This window comes from Lichenostomus cassidix, chromosome 15 (assembly GCF_008360975.1).
Source record: "Lichenostomus cassidix isolate B80296 chromosome 15, HeHo_3.0, whole genome shotgun sequence".
In the NCBI taxonomy this organism is placed as follows: Eukaryota; Metazoa; Chordata; class Aves; order Passeriformes; family Meliphagidae; genus Lichenostomus; species Lichenostomus cassidix.
The window spans coordinates 1,151,452-1,171,490 of NC_139496.1; the positions used below are offsets into that span (position 1 = coordinate 1,151,452).

The window sequence follows — 20,039 nt, forward strand, 5'->3', positions numbered from 1 at the left end:
CCAAGAACATGGGGATACAGTGGTGGAACAAAGCTGTAGAAGAATTACCTTCTGACTGGTTTGTGAGCCTCCAGCTGCCTTGTTCTCACATTTCAGGAGTTCCCTGAACCTTGCCAGAGCAGCAGTGTTTTACATGCTAAGGCCAGGTAGATGACAAATATGAATATGGTGATTTGCTCATCGACTTGCATACATAATCATATAGAAAAGTAATGAACAAAGAACACAGCAGGCCAGAAAAAAAAGTGACTAAAAGATTGAGCAGGCAGGGTCATGTATTTCAGCAAAGTTTCCTAGCTGTTTATTAATTAATGGAGACAGCTTTTCAGGAACCTTGTAGCAACAGGGGTTCCCATTTATTCCAGGTGAGCACAATTTAACTGCTCAACATTTCTACTTGGGAGGAAGAATTTTTGTGTCAAGAAAAAAAAAAAGGAAATTAGGACTTTGAAGGGAGGAAAAGAAGAAAAATGCCATCATTGTCCACCATAAACACACAAAGGTCCTGCAGCAGGGGGAGGAGATCTCTTCCCCTCTCAGCTCTGGTTTATCTGAAATGCTGGATAGCAGTGCACAAAGCCATCACTCTGCTGTGGCCATTCCCATACCCTCAGACACTCAGAGCAGGACCTAAAGAGTACATCTACCCCAACACCTCTTTCCATCAGGAATGGAGAAAGGAAGGATAATAACAGCCACGACTTACGGTTTATCGTTCTTCTGACAGTCAGAAAGTAAGCTTGAAGTGAACTCCTTTCATCCCCTCCCACCCTTTCTCTCTGGCTCTGTCTGGTGCAGTGGGTAATTAAAGTATTTTACTACCTGACTGACAGCCCAGTGCCCCGCGAGCCACAGGCTGCTAAAGGGCATGCATATTCCAGCAGGAATGTAAACACAGCCATGGCAAAATAGTCAGCAGTCACCTAGAGCAGCATTCCTAAAAATCAAGGAACACTCTGCAGAACTTCCCTTCCCTCCCTCCACTGATTTTCATATTAAAATCCAAACCCAGTCTCGAGCGAACAAAGATAAGAGCACGAACGTTCCTATTTTGCTCTGAGCATTCAATTTGCTAATGCATTTTAGCTAAAATTCCTGCTTAGTCACGGCTGACACAATCTAGTCTTTTAGCAAACATTCCCTCCATTCTGTGTGCTGTGGCTGCCAGCCAGTTTTCAGTGGATGCAGCCAGGGTTTTTCTGCTGGTGTCCAAGCACAGCGAGATCTCTCAGACCTGCCCATGCTCTCCCTTTAGAAACAAAGCATATGCATATTTATGGGTAGGCAGGTCTAAATAGGTGCATGTTAATTTTAGAGATATCAAACAGAAAAATATCGGATCCTCTAAGTGAGGTTATGCACAGGAAATAACTGGATGTCCTGAAACAAATAAATCTTTCTGCAAACAGCCAAAGGACATTATTCTTCACCCTGGAATTAAAGCTTTGTTGGAGGTTGATTTAAATGAAAGGCTTTGTCTCTATGGAAAAATACCAATAGAAAAAAAAAAATCAATTTGTTAAAACACAAACCCAAACAATTTCCAAGGCTTCTACAAAAGGAAAGTGAAAAAGGACCGACACAAAGCTTCTGATAGAAGTCAAGCTCAGCAATTCCACCACTGAACACACTTTGCATTTCCTTCTCAGCTGACTTCTTAAAAGTCCAGTGAGTGTTAAGACCCCAAAACAGTTTTCTATCAAACAGCAGGAGAGAAGATGCCCAGTGTTTTGGCCAACTCACTGACCACCATGCTCACTACTACCTCCTGCCTAACTCAGCTACCCACAGCCCTGAAGTTCAGGGTGAGAACCAGCTAAAGAAAAGTGCAGAAAGCACGCAAAGAGTAATTAAAGCTTTTTCCTGTTACCTGAAATAGTGCAAAGCAGCTTCCCAACAAACTCAGCCACAGGGCTGGCAAAGGCAGAAAGGGAAACAAGTGCAACTCACCAGCAGTTCTCACTGATTTGAGGTGAAACTCCTCAGCTCTTGGCAGGTAGAAGGTAATTCCCCTGGAGGCAATAAAAGCTGGGAAAGAAATTCTCTGCCCTTCTGACCACCAGGAAGCTCTGCTGCTCGTGGTACCACACAGCCATGCCCTGTCCTCCTCAACACTTAGGAAAATCATTGCATCTCCCTTCTCTTCCTGGGCTATTCTTAGGTTTCTTGTGCCTGAAGCTGCAAGCAGATCGAGTTTCCTCAAGTTGAAAGAGCACTGAGAATGCCTCTGAACATTCAAATCCTTCTTCTCTAATAGCAGCAAGTCCTCTCTTCAACTGTGCCTGAGCAAGGTTTCTCCAGAAATGCAGGAGAATAGCGCCTGCTCTGGAAACTGTTAATTGTTCCCCAAAATATCATTAATTGCTGAGTGATTTTTTTTAAAGATAGTTGGTCTGTTGCCTCAGCTCTAATTACATTTCTCATGTCAATTAATTAAAACCATGCTAAATGAAATGCCAGTTTTTATTTAAAGTTTAGGGGGAAAAAAAAACATGGGATACAATTAGATGTTACCAGATGTGATCTCAGCAGGTTTTCAATTATTCTATGTATAATCGGTCCCTAATTCAATACAAAGCTGTAATTAAGAATGTAATTAACTTGTGGCATTCTACTGATGTCATACACCACAAGAACACAGAATAATGCAGAATCCTTAATGGATTAGTCTGTTTCACTGAGGATGAATTTGTTACATAAAAATAATTTATTATGGGAGCTTGGCCAACCTAATGGCCACATCCAAAAATCAAAATATACAACCAACTTTGCCCTGTCAAGGACAATCTGGCCAGAGCTCAAATCTTCACCTGGCATGGAATTGGTGGATTTGCCTTGTGAGCTCCCTGGCTGTGTGTGCAGAGTTTGGAGAAGCTCAGGAGCTGCCTGGGGATGCACTGAGCTGTGTCTGTGCACATCCCAGACCTGAATGGAGCAGAGCTTCTGGCCTCCCTGTCTGCCTGAAAAATCTGGATTGCAGCCTGGGTTTTATCCTACTCTGTGCTATCACACCACTTAAACTTATGAGAAACCCTCCAGGTCACTCCTGCTTATTAAAGGAAGGTTTCTGAAACACAGACTGTTCTGCTGTGCTGTCTAAATCAAACATTTCTCTTCTCAGTTACAATTATTTGAACACCACCATTTCCTTAGATTTTTTTTTTAATATATGACATTTATAGGAGGAAAAAAAGAGAATAAGGTACGTTTCCTGAGGAAACCAAAACAGGTCCCAGAAGAAAGCCCTCAGAACTACAAATAACTGGTCCTCGTTCACCCAGTAAAAGAAAAGAACCTGCAAAATATTTATTTTTCTTTCAAGTAAGCCCATTTGCAAGAAGGATATGAGGATAAAAGCTTGATTTATCAGCCAAAGAACCTCCTGCACTGTAGTTCAGTGGGGATGTGTAAGTAAACAGATAAAAATATAATCAGGTAAGGCACTCTAGGAAGCATCAAGGAGCTCCAGAGCCATTGAACAGACTTCTGTGAGACTTTAAAAGAGGACACTTCTGGTTTTCTTTCTCTCTAAACACTTAGTATTTCCCTTCCTTTAAAATTAATTAATGCAGTGTCTTAAGCCTATTTCTGCTGCTTGCTGAAGGAAATTACCACTTTGACATTCAAATGAAGTTTCACTCTGCAAGTTGATAGTAAGGAACTTCATACAACAGACAAAGTAATTCTCAGAGCATTAACCACTACACTCAAAAAAATCTCTAAGATTTTCTCAGCTTCACTGTCAATAGCTTCATTAGCAGGAATATTTATACAGATCCTAAAGGAAGTTTTAACTTCTGTTGTTGAAGCTCAGAAAAACATTAAATTCAAACCTAAAATATGCATCAGATTAAAAACTGGGGGAGGTTCATGTAATATTTTTATCAATCACAGAAGTCAATACCATTCTTGACCTTCAACATGCTCAGCCTTTCCTGCAGTGTGTTGACTCCTCATGCCTTTACAGCTGCAAAGAGCTTTTAGGGGATTCTAGAGCATCTGAGATCTGTGGGGAGAAAATATTCCTTGTGCATGCAGTGTGTCCCAAGGGAATCCAGATCCTTCTGACACAGCTCAGAGCACAGCCAGCTAGTCAAACATGGCCACTGCTTAAGTTACAGGAAAACGTTGCTTGGAGATTGGTTTTCTCCTGCCCTCTGTTCAGAGACCTAAAGAAGTCAAAAAGCCTCAGGTTTTCCCTCCCATGACCTGTATTGTTGGTTAATTTTCAAAACATGCCTGTTCTAAGCTGCTTGCATTTGGGTTCACCACCACCTCCCCAGGTCTGCCAGCTATCCCAACATCCTTCCATGGAAAATCCACTTCCACTGTCTTTTTCTGCCTCACAACTTCACCCTCCTGTGCTGAACTGTCAGTGGAATGGAAACAACACCAGCCTGTCCTATTCCAGCCCATAATCACCTGAACATCACCAATATAAAAACCTTCTTGAGCTCATCCAGCCACAGAGATTTTCTTTTCCTCTAAGCAGTTATCTCATAGAGACACACTCAAAAATTACCAGACTTAGCTCTTTTAGTTTTCTAAAATATCATTCCAATAAACCCGAACCAGATGTTGTCTTTATACATTTTGCTAATGCTATCAGTTTTTAATCAAAATGGAACTGACTGAATTCATGGTCTTAGTTAACAGCAAAGCTCCTTTGAATCACAAGATGTCTCTTTCAGATCAAAGTGGCACAGAAAGAGTCTGAGTTCAAATTTATTCTCATGTATCCAGGGTCTTTCTTTAGGATTCTTACCCTTTTTCCACAGCTCAAGATGTTGGCACTTCATGAATCAATCTCAAAGGATATTAAAAGCAGCAGGAATAGCCTACAATGAGCCAGAAGGTTCCTTCACAAAAAAAGAATGTGAAGTTTGCCAAGGAAAGCACTAAAAAAGTAATAAGGAAATCCAGACTTAAACTTAATTCATCCCCACATACATATGCATTAAGATACAGCCTTTAATGACAATTTATTTCTTCCAGAGTATTTCTGAGTAAGGCTGACAGAACAGACAGCTGCTCACCATTTCTTTATCATTATGTATAACCCCATGCAGTAATTCAAGACACAATATTCAAGGGTTGCACTGAATTATGAAAATCCTGATAAACTTTTTAGGCAGCTTATCATGGTACTATACAGCACACTTCAGAAATATTAATACATTTACTCGCACAGCCCTTTGCTCGAACAGAATTTTCCATGATTTTAAAAGGCTGAGCTGCAGCACAGCAAAATTAGCAGCTACACTCTCAGAAGCATCTGCTAATACAGATGCCTCATTTAGAAAACCTGTGGCCTGATTTTCTGAAGGATTCAGTGTTAGTGCAAGTTCTGATCAAATCTCTTGCTTACATTAAGGACAGCTATAAAAAATATCAAAGCCTAACAGAAATGTGCCTTTTTCCCCCCCCAGCACAGTGCTGGGGAGCAGGAACACGAAGAGAATATAATTCCCCAGTGTTACTAAACTTCTCTTTATCCTTCCACAATCTTTCCACGAGACACAAGTTAACCTGCAAACTTATCCAGCACGTTTGGCTCCAGCAGGGCATGATAAAAGAAGGATTCAGAAAATGGAGTCCTGAACGTCAAGGGAAATTTCTGGGAGGAAATATAAGATCCTAGAACAGATATCCTCTGCCTATCTTCCTTCTCTAGTTTGCATTCGGGTCGTGACAACAAGGTTGTGGTCTTTGAAGGGTAATAAAATCGTGTTTCTAGGATGCTGTCAGCAACACCAAGCAGGACAAACAGCAACAGCCACATTATTCCCAAAACCACCAGAGCTGCCCTCTGTCAGATCCCATGCTGAGCCTGTTCCATCCACACACCTTCCAGCTTCTGTGACAAACGAAGCAGAAGCCCACAGACAATGCCCTCCTTCAGTCCAAGGGCTGGGATTTTTTCCCAGGAAGCTATCCATCCTGTGTGAAACAAGACAGCAGGCCTGGAGATAACCACCTGTTCCTTAACCCCTGCCATGCCCCAGACTGCTTCCTCCTCCTGAGGAACAGACACTCTGCTGCTCTCACCCTCAAAATGGGGCCACCATGGCTCAGGACACCTAAACAGCGACAAAACCCCAGAAAATCCACTCACAGCTCTGCCATCCCGCTCCCCAAAGACTCTCACAATAATGCTGCTGCCACCAGCTCAATTCTGCATTACGAGGAGACTAAACCCAATTTTCAGACTCGACAAGTCTGGCAACTTTGAATAGATTTTTCATGGAATTAGACCAAAAGCTTGAAAATATTTTCATCCCCCTTTTTATGTGCCTTTTTGTGATGCAGGGACATGTTTGCAGGAGTTATCTGCAGTCATGAATCTTACTTAGTAAAAATGAATGCTAGCATTCATACATCATCATCACTTCAGAAAGAGAGATTAAGGAAAACACCATCTATCTTTGCCTCCAAAAGTGAAAAATCACAGGATTTAACCCAACTAGTGCTGCTCCTGGAAACGATTCTAGCTGGCTAGAACTCAGGATTCTCTAGCTGCCTTTGTTCTCAGAAACAACAGAACCACTTCACAGAGACTTTTCTGAATCAGTCAGAAAACACACAGCATGAAAAACCTCAGCTGAAACTGCTGCAGCTTGAGGAAGTCCCATTTTAAAAGCATTATAGTGCCAAGTGTTGAACAGTTACTCTAGCTGGGACTTTCTGATTATGGATATCTGTCACTTTTTCGATAAAAAAATGTGATTGGATTCATTTTTAAACTATCAATTCAGAGCAAAAACCCCCTTGGTTTTACTGCACTTCCCTGACTTCTTTCTCAATGTAACACCTATCCATTAGGAAATATCACATATGCAATGAATTAGACCACAGTCCTTTCATCTCCAACTGCTTTGAAATGTCACTTAGTAAACCCAGCAGAGTTTGTTTTTCCAATGAAGAAAGATTTCTCCACTAAATCTTCACATTGTGAATGTACCATGTGGTTTGCATTTTCTGTTCTTCAAAATACTTTCCCAAAAAGCTCACACTGTTTGATTTCATTTTCAGTTAAGTGGAGCTAAAAGCTGAAATGTGGTGAGACAGATTTAAAATTATAAGGTGGGGGGGGTGGAATATTCACCCAGTCCTTACGTAAAGTGCTATTTATTTTTGTGCCATTTTAGTATAAAACATAAATTTCAATATAAATCCAAATGTATCTCTTCAATAGCAAATAGAAATTTAACAAAACCAGAGGTTGGCAACTCACAACTTGCTTTGTAAGAAGGTAGATGGTTGGATAACCTATTTGAGTAAAATTTGGATAACTAAACACACAATACAGCACAGGTAATAGAAGAGCTTTTCACCCACATTTGATGCACACAAACACTAACTTACTTGCCCAATATTTGTTGATGGAAGAAGAAATGTCCTTTTGGAGTCAAAGCATCACATCAGCTGGAATCATCCTCTGGAAGCATTCCTTACTCTTCAGTGCTCATGGGAGCAGAGAGAAATTTAGGATATTAACTCAAGTACAGAAGTTGTGCAAATGGAAAGGACTTTCACCCAATGCTGAGCACTCCAGAGGGGCTACAAGCCCTTTGTGCTGAGTGAAGGGAATTAGGGTGAATGAAGCTCACCTGTGCTGGCACTGATGTGATTATATTATCAGCACCTGTGCTCAGCCCAACCGCTGCTCCTGCCGCAGTCTGAGCAGAGAAAACACTGCCAGGGAAGCCCAGAGAGCAAATTGCCTCCCCTAAAGGAGGTGTGGGTATTTGGTGATGCTAATGACCTCCTGAACAAAGGCCATTAACCTGATCACCAGGAACTGGAGCCATTCTATTGACACCCAAAAATGAATTTTAAGCCCCAGTTATCAGTAAGAACCAAAACACCCAAACCCTGTGGTCCACTAATGAAAATATTGTGCTTTCCTTCCACCCTCCCTGAGTATCACTGTGCTGAATGAAGTGGAAAGAACACTGATATATTCAGGAGTTCTCAGCATTAGATGAAGCCAGAAACCACTACATGAACTATTATCTGAGAAAGTCATAGATGAAATGAGTAACTGCTACGTTCATAAAACTCCAGACCAAAATTACACCAAAACTGAGCTTCTCTCTGCCTCCAGAAACTGTGCAGGGCTACTGTATGACACAGGGCAGAGCAATGAAAATTATAGCTACATTTGATTTCTTTAGAGATGAAACCTAAATAAGTAATCAAGGATAAACACGTTTTAAATGCCTCTACATTTAACAGCCAAATAATTTGGATTAAATGTACTTTAAATTAGCTGAACAAATGGACTCAGATGAATTGTTTCAAACATCCTCCCATGAAGGATGGTAAAATAGTTCTATTTGAACTGCACCTATCACTCATAAAGGCAGTAATTACCAGGAAAAGAGAGAAATTGCCAAAATCACTTCAACTCTGCTAGGGTCTAGCAGTGCCAAATTATACCTGGCATCCTGAGCTAGCTCCCCTCTTCCAACAAAGGAATATTTAAATGCTGGGAGGGGGAAAACAAAAGGTAATTCATAGTAAACTATTCTTTTTCTGTGAATAACACTATGAATGTCTGACACATCAAATCCAGTTCTCTTCATTGGAAGGGAAATTGCATGGAAAACAAGGAAGGCTGAAGACACTTTACCAGGCAACCATGACTTGTTAGATAAATAAACTCTATCAGCTGACACTTGTGCCAGTGTCTTGGCAACTCCTCATGTACAGGTTTAACACTAAAATCCAATCTTGAATTTTATAGAAGTCCACAGTCCTAAAATAACGAACTAGGAAAAGTCAGGAGCAACTAGTAAGCCCTGGTGACCCAAGGCTTCAATCTGAGATACTCTTATTAAAGGGTAAACGAAGGGAGGAGGTGCAAGAGCCACAAAGTACAAAAAAAAAGGTCAGAACATTGCTAAGGTCTAAATGGGTTTGGAAGCACTGCTGAGTTGATTTGATACAGAAAGCTGAGAGATGCATTTCAGGGTCTAGATCGAGACCCACATTTTAGAGGCACTCAGAACTGTAGATTCAACTGCAATTTACACATCTCAGCAACTGACAAAGAGGGATCCTTTTCCTCTTCCCAAACAAAACAAAAACAAATCAATAGAAATACTGCTCAAAGAAACCATTTGCATTTTGTGACTTTCCTGAATACTGCTGCCTAAAGGCATGATTTTTGTTACCTCAAACCAGTTCTGACATTACTGCACTACAGGATCACGTTTAAATGTCATCTGATGATTCCTATTAAAGTGCCACAGTTTCATCACCACAGCTAATTTCATTCTAAATGAATTTTCAAAACCAAGACTAAAGTTCAATGGAAGCCTGAAGCTTTGAGGACTTGTGAAGCTTTGAGCTTGAAATACAGCAATATCCAACTTTAATCCGTGAAATAGCCAAGGCAACACCACCAATCCCTGGTGCTTTGAATGAGGATATAATGCAATAAAGACCTTCCAGATGGACCTTGCACTGTAGGTGTTTCCACATTTGTCTTTCAAGACCAGCCTGCACCCTCCTTTCATCTCCAGAGGGAAAAGCAGAATATACTAATTCCATTACGTCACACACACCATTGGAAAAATTCCTTTTACCAGCTTGCTGACGTTCAAGAGCACAACCCAGCACCTTATGGAATCAATGAGAAAATGTAACTAATGGGCACTGGCAGTGAATTGTTGAGCACTATCATGGGATCTGATCTTCTAGCTGAGTGGGGTTATCCCTCAGGAAAAATGGAACAGCAATAATTCACAGTGCTCCCTAATCTGCTGCAGGTACTGATGTGAAAAGAACTTGCAATTTGCCCCAAAGGACAAAATATTTTTCTATCCAAATTATGATAACAGAAGTGCTACAGTCATTCCCATTTTACAGATGAACAAAAGGAATCTGACAGGTTAGCTCAGCATTCCCATCTGCACATACAGCTGGGAGAGAAGCACAGAAAACAGGGAACACCACTTAGAATTCCTTGCTAAGAATTTCCTTAGAATTCCCTTTTCTCACTGTGAGGGAATGACAAGGGAGCATGTTCAACATATATATATGGGAAGAGAGTTCTCTATTTCTGAATTCCTTTAATAGATTTCCTTCTGAAATTGCCAATGGGATAATTATGAACAAGAGAAGCACAAAGGTGTTTAAAACAGTACGAGCTCAATAAAATCTGTCATAAAAGACTGTTTTTTGAGCACCTATAAAAGGTGGAAAACCTCAAAATTAGTCTGCCAAATAAAACACAACTTATTATTTTTAATGGTAAGCTTAGCTACATAAAAGACAAAGATCTGAAGGCACACAATGAATACATACCAGGATAAACACAAGAGACCCAGTCAAGAAAAAGAAATCCTAGATTAAATTCACCATGAAAAATATGGAAATGCAAGGAATAGCAACAGAAAGTAAACCAGGAAGTATGATAAAACTGCAATACGAATTGATCCTCTACAAGATTTTACATAAATCTTTAGCAAAATGGAAACCCTCATGAGTTTTTAGGATGATAATATTCACAGGTAGGTATCCACCCTCACTAAGGGGCAGCCAAATTCAATCTCCCTCTTCCCTGATGTTCTGATCAGTGAAAATTAACAGCTATTGAGAAGTCAATACTATATTACCTTCCCCACAGTAGTTATTTATTCTGTTTGCTACTCTTTATTTCGTGCCAGCAGAGCGATAGGTCATCTGATTCTACAGTGCAAAAATCAAACATTCTGGCTGTTTCTAGAGAGAGATGAAATTAGAAGGTAAAAAAACACCACTTCAAGTCGTGCAAAAATGAATCAGATTGAGAAGAATAAAGATGGATAAGGCACAATTACTGTCTCCAGCAGCACATCCAACACCAGCTGGAAATGAGAGTATGGAGAATTTGTGCTTGAGCAGCCTAGGAAATACAGTCAGAAATACACAGAAATACACTGGTCAGGTTCAGTGTCTCCAAACGAGTCTGATGGCTTTGTACAATGACTGACAGAGCAATCCAGCTGCAGACAGCTGGAATTAAATTGGTAATTAAATCACAAAGCAGCAGGGCCTGATAGACTCCATAGCCACTGATGGCAAGAGGGAGATTCCACCTGGTGCCAATGGAGCAGCAAACATCCTGAGCCCACCTGTCCAGCTGCTTCTCCTCTATCAGCACTGCAGAAAGCACCCTGCAGGGACAGAGAGTGGACAGCATGAGGATGGACACTGTCCTGCCCACAGCTCCCATGCTTTGCCCAGAGAACATCTGTCACTGCAGGGAGGGCAGAGCTCACCCTGACATGCCCAGAGCACAGCAATTCTCACAGGTTTGAGCTCGAAGGACACATCAGCTCTTTGCCTGTCATAAGCAAAATTATCCTTTCAAATGTTGCTAACTTGACATCCCATCAAATCACCCATGGACTGTTTCCTCAGCAATCTCACTCGTCTCCTCCTGGCATGTTTAGCACGGTGCCAGTGCTTCTCAAACAAGAGGTCAGCAACTATTTTTACACAAAGGAAAATCCAGAGTTTCCCCCACCCCCCTCCACAAGCTCTGTTCTTGTAAACCACTGAATTCTTGGCTGAAGTTCTGGAAAATAAAAAAATTTATTCCATCTGAGGCAGATGCTTGGCATGGAATATTTTAGCTGAAACAGTTAATGGTTGGGGAATTTATAAGAAACTAAAACCAAACTCTCCTAATGACAACTCTAATAAGTAAGGCTACCAATCCTGTTTGTAATAACACTGCAAGAAACTCAGGGTTTGGGGCTTTTTTTGGTTTGTTGATGATGGTTTGTGTGTTTGGTTTGAGTTCAGGAAAATAGTTTTATCTTAAGCATCAAAAGGCACAATGTACCTGCATGAGGAAATGGCAGTACATCAATGTAAGCCTCACTTTGATTTGTTTAACACGAGTTAAATACAGATACAGAATCAGCAAAAAGAGAACAAACCCCACCCCATCCAGAAATCAAAGCTGCATCATTCACTGAGTGCCTCTAACCTCTCCGTGTTTAATATCCTGCAGTGGGTATATGATGTAAGCAACTCCCAGAACAATCCTTTTTTACTAGGCTGTCCCACGGACAAATTAAAGCCATACCATGTAACTGCTGGGCTCTGCTCTCCTTCCCCCACCAGACCCTGCTTGCTTATTCAAGCAGTAAGTGATCCCAAGGTGATACAAACTCAGCCTTTTTTTTTAATTTTTTTTTTTAAGTGTATTTTCTGTGCTTTATCTCCCTGAAGCAGTTTCCAGAGGAATTAGAGTGCTGGCACAAGAAGAGGGTGGCTCAGTTTGGGAGAGGGCAGAAACCTGGCAGCATCAATTTACATTGGCTCAGGCTGGGAAGGAACAGCACCCTCAGGCAATACAACTGGTTGGAAAATGGAATTTCACAAGGACAGAAAGGAACGTTTTAAAAGTTAACTTTCATTCCTAATCAGAAGGAAAAATTAAATGGTTACATAAAGTTACAATGATTTCCAAAAGTCATTTGGAATGACAGACCTTTTCATAGCAGTGAGACAGTTCATTTTTTGTAATAGCAATACAATATCACAGAAAAACAGTAATAGAATGGCTATGCTATTATCTGTTTGTATCTGAATACATCTGCTTGAAGTCAAAATGGTAACTTTATGTGAAACAGTTCACCAAAAATAGAGCATCATCTAAGCAAATTTGGGACGCAAGCCCAATTTTAAAAGCAAACTGGTTTGTAAATTATATCAGTTTCAAAAGTATTTCCAAATGAAGGACTGCCCAGTTGAAAAATGGTACCAAGCAGAAAAATACAGCAGTTACCTAAGTAATACAACATCAGACACAGTGCTGGGGATATTTCAACATCTGCACCCTGTGACTGCTCGCTGCAGGTAATGAGCAGAACCCAGTGGTCCAACCTCTCTGTTGTATCAGCATCAGGGGAGATCAGCTTACCTTTTATTTATGTAAGATTTCCTCTCTGGGCACGGAAAAACCGATTTTTAAATCTGCTCAGGAAACAATTAAGTATTTTTTTCCATTCAAAAGCATAAACTTTTTTTCTAAGTCTTTTTTGTCATAAATAAGCAACTTTCCCAAGCTTGAAGGCAACTAAGAAGGTAAAAGTTTTCATATAAATGGTGAATTCCTAACCACTGTTTTGGGGCTTAGTGTTGGCTTCATGGTATTGGAAAGGGAAAATCACTTACAGCAGGTTGGTGGTCTTAAAGAGAAATACACAACTAAAAGCACCAAACACAGAAATTCTGCCAACAGCCATTAACATAATTAAGATGCAAATATCTAAAATTTCCCACTGCCTTTCTACAAAATTATAGAAATTTTATAACAATTGGAGAATAGGAAAAATAGGATGTGAGAAGAAACGATTAAACAAAAAAAGACGTTTGACCTTACCCATGACACTTAACACCAGAGGATGGCAAAATCAGGTTCAATTCCTGCAGCAGTGTATAATAAAAGTGTCCACTTAAGGGGCTTTGTCTGGCTGCTTACATCTGTCAAACCCCTAAAACTGCATGGTTGTAAGAGAAGGCTTTTGGTAATGACAGTGGAACTACAATTAGCATGATCTCTGTTATTCAAGCAAAAAAAAAGCCAAAAAAGGCTGTCTCCAAGCACAAAGTTACTGACCCAGGATGCCAGTGTTGCAATAGGAAGACATTAGCACATTTCTTAAGTGTAGTGGCAAAGAACCACTTAGTCAAAATACACTTCCCTGACGAAAAGTTCCCTTAATTGAGCAGTGCTGCAAAGCTGCCAGTAATTTTAGTGATGGGGATGACACTTTGTTTATGGAATTCAAGCTCAACAGATTAATATGCTTTAGACTGGCAGTGAAAATAGAAGAGTACACTCACTGGGTCATTTCACTGGAGTTGAAAAGAGAAATGGTGACCTGAGGCTGTGTATTGACCCAAAAAAAAAGTGAACAAATAGATAAAGAGAGAGTATTTCCATTTGCTAACTAAAACACAGGCACTACTGGGCTGAAATTATTTCCAAAGCAAGATGCATCCGCAGGCTTTTTCCAGATACCTCTGAGTGAGGAGACTGCAGAAGCTATGAACTTTGAATGCACCATTTGTCCGTCCCTGTTTCAAAGGGGTCACATCTGTCACTAGAGCCTGAGCCAGTCCACAGAACACAAAACAGTACAACTGCTTGAAGAGCTGAACACTGTGAAACTGTTTTGCCAGGGTACTGAGTCTGTAAGGAAGGCTGAATGAAATATAAAGGACTCAGGCCTCTAAGAGCAAGTCAGGACAAGAGTTTGAAGTAGACAAAAAACAACTTTTCTGGCCAGAAAGTTATTGCTAATGACTATGAAGGACAGACAAGTCAAATTGCAGCCAAATACCTTAAGATAACACCTTATAGCATCACAAATTACTGTCTGCATTTGTATCACTGGAGTGTTTAGATACTAAACAAATCAAAAAGTCCCAGGGGACTAAGTGGCCAAGCCAGGATCAAATCTTTCACCAGCAAAGTGACAATCACAGTGCATAAGAGGCAGAGAGAATGAAGGAAATGATTGACAAAAATGTAAATGTCTCCTTCAAACCGATGGACAGGGATGATTTCAAGTCACCCCCAACATGATTTGCTCTCCCTAACATCCTCAGTTTAAATTTAACATCTGTATTAGATGGTTTTCCATTACTGTCTCAACACACCACTTCTCCCAACTTATTGCCATTTTACATCTTTTATCATAACATGCTTTTTGTCTCTCTGGGAATAGCTGGGACACATCTAGTGGAGTCTGCCAGATATGAACCACTGCCAAAATCTCAGTGTGGCAGCACAAACTTGCAGGCAGCTTATGAGTAAATTAAAGAGTTTACCAAAGCCCTAGAGAAAACTGGGATTCAGCACAAGAAATCTCTGACACATCTTCAATGGCATGATCATACCCTGAAGATTTCAGGCTTTAATTTACTTATTTGTCACTTAACTGTCTTAAATAGACACAACCTTAACCCCACTTAGGAATAAAAGCTCTGAGAGAGCAGAGGGGCATTACCTTGAAAACTCTAACCAGGAAAGTTTGTATTCCAATGCTTTTGGCAAATTTGCCATTATTCATAGAGTTTCTGGCTATTCCTTACAAGCCACCTTTTTAGTAGTGCTGAACATCTGCTTTGTCATTAGAGTTTAAAAATACAGAATTTAATCCCAATTCCCAACAAAACCCCCATCCTTTCATCCCAATGAACAGGGTTTGTCAATACTTACTAATATTTGGCCATTTAAGAAAACCGAACATTGTGTTCCTTACTACTTAATTTCAAACACTTAGCTCTGCCATACAAGAGCCAGACACACATTTATGCATTAGAAAAGCGATTACAGGGATGAGATTTTATATGACACAGCCATGCACTTAGAAGCAGGTTTGAACAGCCATTTGTAGTACAACTGCTGGGTGTTTTACTAGGTAAGTACAGTGTCTAATAAACTTTGATCTACTACCAAATATGAAAACAAAGTGAAGTGGAATATTAATAGCACTATCTCTATGCTGAAAGGGTTGTATCCAGAAGAGAGATTAGCCACTTATAAAAACTCCATGCTGCTATAATTTAACATAATGCAAGTTCCTGTTGTGTTCTTGGCTGGCACTGACGTGATGAAACTGAGAAAAAGGAAATTTAGGAACTTTTCCATAACAGTAGGGAACGCCATGCTACTGAACTTTCAAAATAAGACATTAAAAAAGCCTCACTGCTTGATTAATTTAAAATCAGAATGAAACAAGGCACAAAATAAAGAGCCTCAATCAGTGTCCCCTGCATGTAACCGAAGCATGGAGGCACTGCAGGATTGTGGGATGAAGAAGAGCAGAGCAGAACCATGGCAGGTGCTGCACCAACCCATGGATGCACAGCTGTGTTTGCATTTGTGCTCAAACACTGCTTCTGCACCCAAATCCTGCTAGCTCCATGCACCTTGAACATCTGCTCCTCTTCAACACTTTCTTGCACACAGAGGTGCTTGTCCAGACAAATCAGCTCTCTAGCTGTGCATCCTGAAATGCCTTTTTACTGCACTTGCAGTTTCTGTGATCCTCAATCCAGTTCATTGCTAATAAGAAACTGACAATCTCCACTCATCTATACATTACAAAATGAATTAAATCTGTGCATTTGTGTTCACATTGACGCTTTGCCTGAGAAAAGCTACTAAAATAAATAAATAATCTTACTTCAAGCTCATGAATACCTCCTATAGGCTATAAAGGGGCTTAAGCACATGCATTAGCACTTTGCTGAAAAGAGGTCATTTCCTGAAAGGAATATATATACACTTGAGATTTACTTATGTAAATACAATTTCACACACATACTCCCCACCTAGGGAACAGGCATCCAATAATTGCCATGTAAAACATGTGCCTGTACCTAAATACAAGAGCACTTTTGCACGCTGACTTTTAGACATCCTGGGCTGACTAGAGGCATGGCTTAAATTAAATGCCAAGCTTCTTTCTTGAGATTGAATGAATTAACATTATTGGCCAGATAATAACCCCAGCATAATGGCACACTGAGGCCTAAGGCAACATTTCGGGAGCATTTTCTTAGAAATTCAAGCCTGATAGGAGATGCTAATGAGTTTAGAGAAGTAAATATAGCTCTTTAAATAGCAAACGACAACTTGTCTATAACAGTAAGTTTCTCAGCACATTTACAAACGTTTTTGCTTGCGAGCTATAAAGTGACTTTCATTTAGTTGGACTTCAGCTCTCAAGAACAATCACTATCCTCACACGCCAACAAAGAGAGTGCAAATACACGAGGGGAGCGCAAATGAAATGCTCATTAAGGCTCCGCTAGGAAACTATACAAACACCTTATTAAATAAGTTTAATTAAGTGGCTCTTTTCTAAATCATACAGTGTGCCCAACAATGCTGAGAGGCCAATTCCTCGCTCGGAACCTCTGCTTTTCTTCCCCGAAGGAAAGCAATATTTTGTGTTTGATTCTCGCCGAGCACAGCCCCAGAGCCCCCAGCAGCTGCTGGCAGTGCCTGGCTGGGGCAGAACTGCCTTCTCTCCTGCATGGCTGAGCCAACCCAGCCAGGTTCCAGCCGGGAGAAATGGCTTCAGGAGCTGGGTTGTTTACAAATTCTCAATGCAGCACTTTCTCCCACCTTCAAGAAGAATCGTGACCTCCTATTTCTGTTGGGTAAATATTTTCAGAGAGAAAATGCCCATACATTGGTGCCTAGCTCAGCATATTAAGTCTAATGCAAAAGCTCGCTGGAGAGGATGATCTGTGATTGTCAGAGCAGCCCCAGAAAACAGCAGACACTCTTTACAAACCTCAATCCCGTGCAGTCTCTGAAGGTGAGCATGAGGCTGATATAATTCTCACCCCCGGGCTACAGCCATCAAAACAGCAACCTTCATTTCAGATCCTTTACAGCAGCACTTTCAGAGCATGTCAAGCCACCGGGACGTCCATTAATTTTAATGCACGTTCAAATGACCGGCATTAAGAGGCCATGCAATTTTCTGCCAAGTACTTTGTTTCTCCTGCCGACCGGGGTGGGAAAAGTCCCTTTATGAATTGCTACTGATTCCGCTCTTGCTTCACCCTTGAGATACTTCCGTGTCTCTCACGGCTGCTCTACAATCAACTACCCCGGCAGAGAGCCTGGCAGGACTGGGCTAAACTAAACAATGAAGAGTCTTTTAGGAGTAATCTTCTTACCACAGTCAAAGAGCACCACTAATACCAGCAGGATAAAACGCAATTTTTGTTTTTCATTCTTAGGAATGGCGACAACAGCAGGCACTGCAGATAATAAGTTTGCACACCCTCCCAGCTCCGCACCCCGAGGGGGTTAATAAAGCATCCACAAGCAGCATGTTTGGTCTGAGCAAGAAAACAAGAAGTGCTGAGACACGGCAGTCACCCGCTATTCTGCACAGAAATCCCCCTCGGGATCACGCACTGTTGGCATCCCCGAATCACTCCAGAGATTTGCCTTTGTCAAAGGAACTCTCTCATCACACAAGTTCAGCCATGAGAAAAACCAGCAGATCATCCGAATGACCTCTGTGCTGAGCCAAACGTGTTCCTCAGCTGTCGCTTTAACCAAGATAACAAGCACGCTGTCCAGCCCAGGTGACAGCATCCCATCCCGCTGCCGAGCTCAGAACGCACAGTTCGGTGCGATTTAAAGGACACTAGTGCTAACAGTGTCACCGTGCCGCTCCCGGAGCTCCCACCGCTGCCAAATTCCCCTCCACACCGGGACTGGGACACCACCCCTCCCACGGAGGAGATCCTTTAATACAACGCAGTGATTAAGATGCGTTTGTAAGGATCTCCATCAATGAGGACGAGAGAAAGTAAACTTCCCCTGTTTCTCATCCTAGTCAATTGCAAGCTCGCCAGGTTTCCCACCATTCACACCAACAGGGGAGAGAAAACAGCAGCAGAGAGAGACAGCGGCGGGATTTATAGCAAAAGGCAGCGGGAAAAGGGCAAGGGGTAGTTCAGTTCACACGGCGGACAAGAGCACTGTGGGCTCGGAAGGAGCTGCAGCCGCCCGAGCGATCAACTGGTGCCCGCGCTCCGCGCCGCGCCCGCCGCCCCCGCGCCTCACCTCCGCACAGCAGCGCTCCGAGCAGCAGCCCGGCCGCCCGCGCCATGCCGAGGGGCTGCGAGCCTCGTCCCGCCCGGCCCGGCGCTCCGCGGGCTCCTCCGCCGTTAGCTCTCCGCCCGCGCCATGGCTCCGCTCCGCTCCGCGCTACCCCCGGCGGGCACGGGCAGCGCCCATGGCGGGCACCCCGGCCGGCACCGCTGCCGCTCCCTGCACTAAACTTTTGCGGCGGCTGAGCGCAGGGAGGGAAGGTGCGTGCGGCGGCGCGGCTAGCGCATCCCCACGGCCATCCGCTGGCCGGCCCGCTGGCCCCGAGCGCCCTCCGCCGCTCTCCGCGCCGCTCTGAGGGGCCGCGGCCGCCGCGCTCACACACTTTTCCCTGCGAGGAGGAGGAGGAGGAGGGATGGAGGGAGGGAGGGGGCAGCGCCAGCCCCACCCTCGGGGGCGTGAGGGGACGGCGGCTCGGGCTGAGGGAGCGGCGGAGTGGCGGAGCGGGACCGTGCCTGTGCCCGAGCCCCGCCGGGCGGCCGATGCGGTGAGACACGGCGAAGGGCTGCGAGGGGCGTGAGGGGCTGCGGGCAGCGGGCAGCGGCCATGGCAGCGAGGGGAGCCCGCGGCGGAGCGGAGCGGAGCATGGACGGCTCGGCCGGAGAGGAGCGCTGCCTTTCCTGCCGGCCTCACCGCTGCCTGCCCTCCTTGCACGGTAAAAACACAAAACCGAGAGAAAAGAGCCCTGTCAAAACAGCAGAGTGCCCTGGGCGCCTTCCCCTGCAGGCTGAGGGAAACCTCCTCGGCCCACCACCTCCTCCTCACCCTCACGGTTTGCCTTTCGGACACGTTCTCAGTCCCATCTTCTAAACATAATTCACAGGCAGCTGTTTCATCCCTAGCCCTTTAATGTGATGCTTTCCCCTGGGTGTGCTGGATGGCTGGCATCTCTTCCTCCTTCTTGTGGCAAAAAAAGTGTAAATATTTGTGGCCCAGCAGTAAACACGCTTTTAATAATATTTACTGCAGTTGTGGCACACAGCAAGCAAGGGCAGGTTAGTAAGAAGTAGAGTATTTGAAATGTTTTAGTCTAAGAGGTACTGAGGGCGGAAGTCACCTAAGCAGGGAAACAACAACTCCACACACACTCTGTGACAAAATAACACCTTAAAGTGGTGGCTTATTTTACAATCTGCTGGTTTTATCCTGAGAAATCAGGCTCTGATCCCTCAGGCAAATACAGCCAGTCCTCTGCAGCAGGCTGATCAACCCAAATCAGCGAGGTTCTACCTGTAGTCAGCTCCTGAGAAAGGTGTCAAAGTCTATTATTAGATATTACCCCAAACAAAATGAGTAAAGCAGATTTTGGCAGATTCTAAAGAGCCTGTTGTTCATGCAAGACGTTATCCCTAGTTTGATAAGCCAAGTCAGGAAAGAGTAC

General features: G+C 42.8%; 1 protein-coding gene across 2 annotated transcripts in view; it reads right to left on the reverse strand.

The window, feature by feature from the left end:
* The window catches only part of TMEM132C (transmembrane protein 132C), a 174,563-nt gene extending 155,528 nt beyond the window's left edge, over positions 1-19,035 (reverse strand). The window contains exon 1 of one of the 2 annotated variants that reach the window (XM_085075373.1): positions 18,614-19,035. In XM_085075373.1, coding sequence (XP_084931499.1) covers positions 18,614-18,659 — 46 coding nt within the window. In that variant the 5' untranslated portion in view covers positions 18,660-19,035. Of the gene's footprint in view, positions 1-7,365; positions 7,546-18,613 lie in introns of those variants that run through there. The other variant, XM_085075374.1, reaches the window with a different exon arrangement.
* Between the last annotated feature and the right edge of the window lie 1,004 nt (positions 19,036-20,039).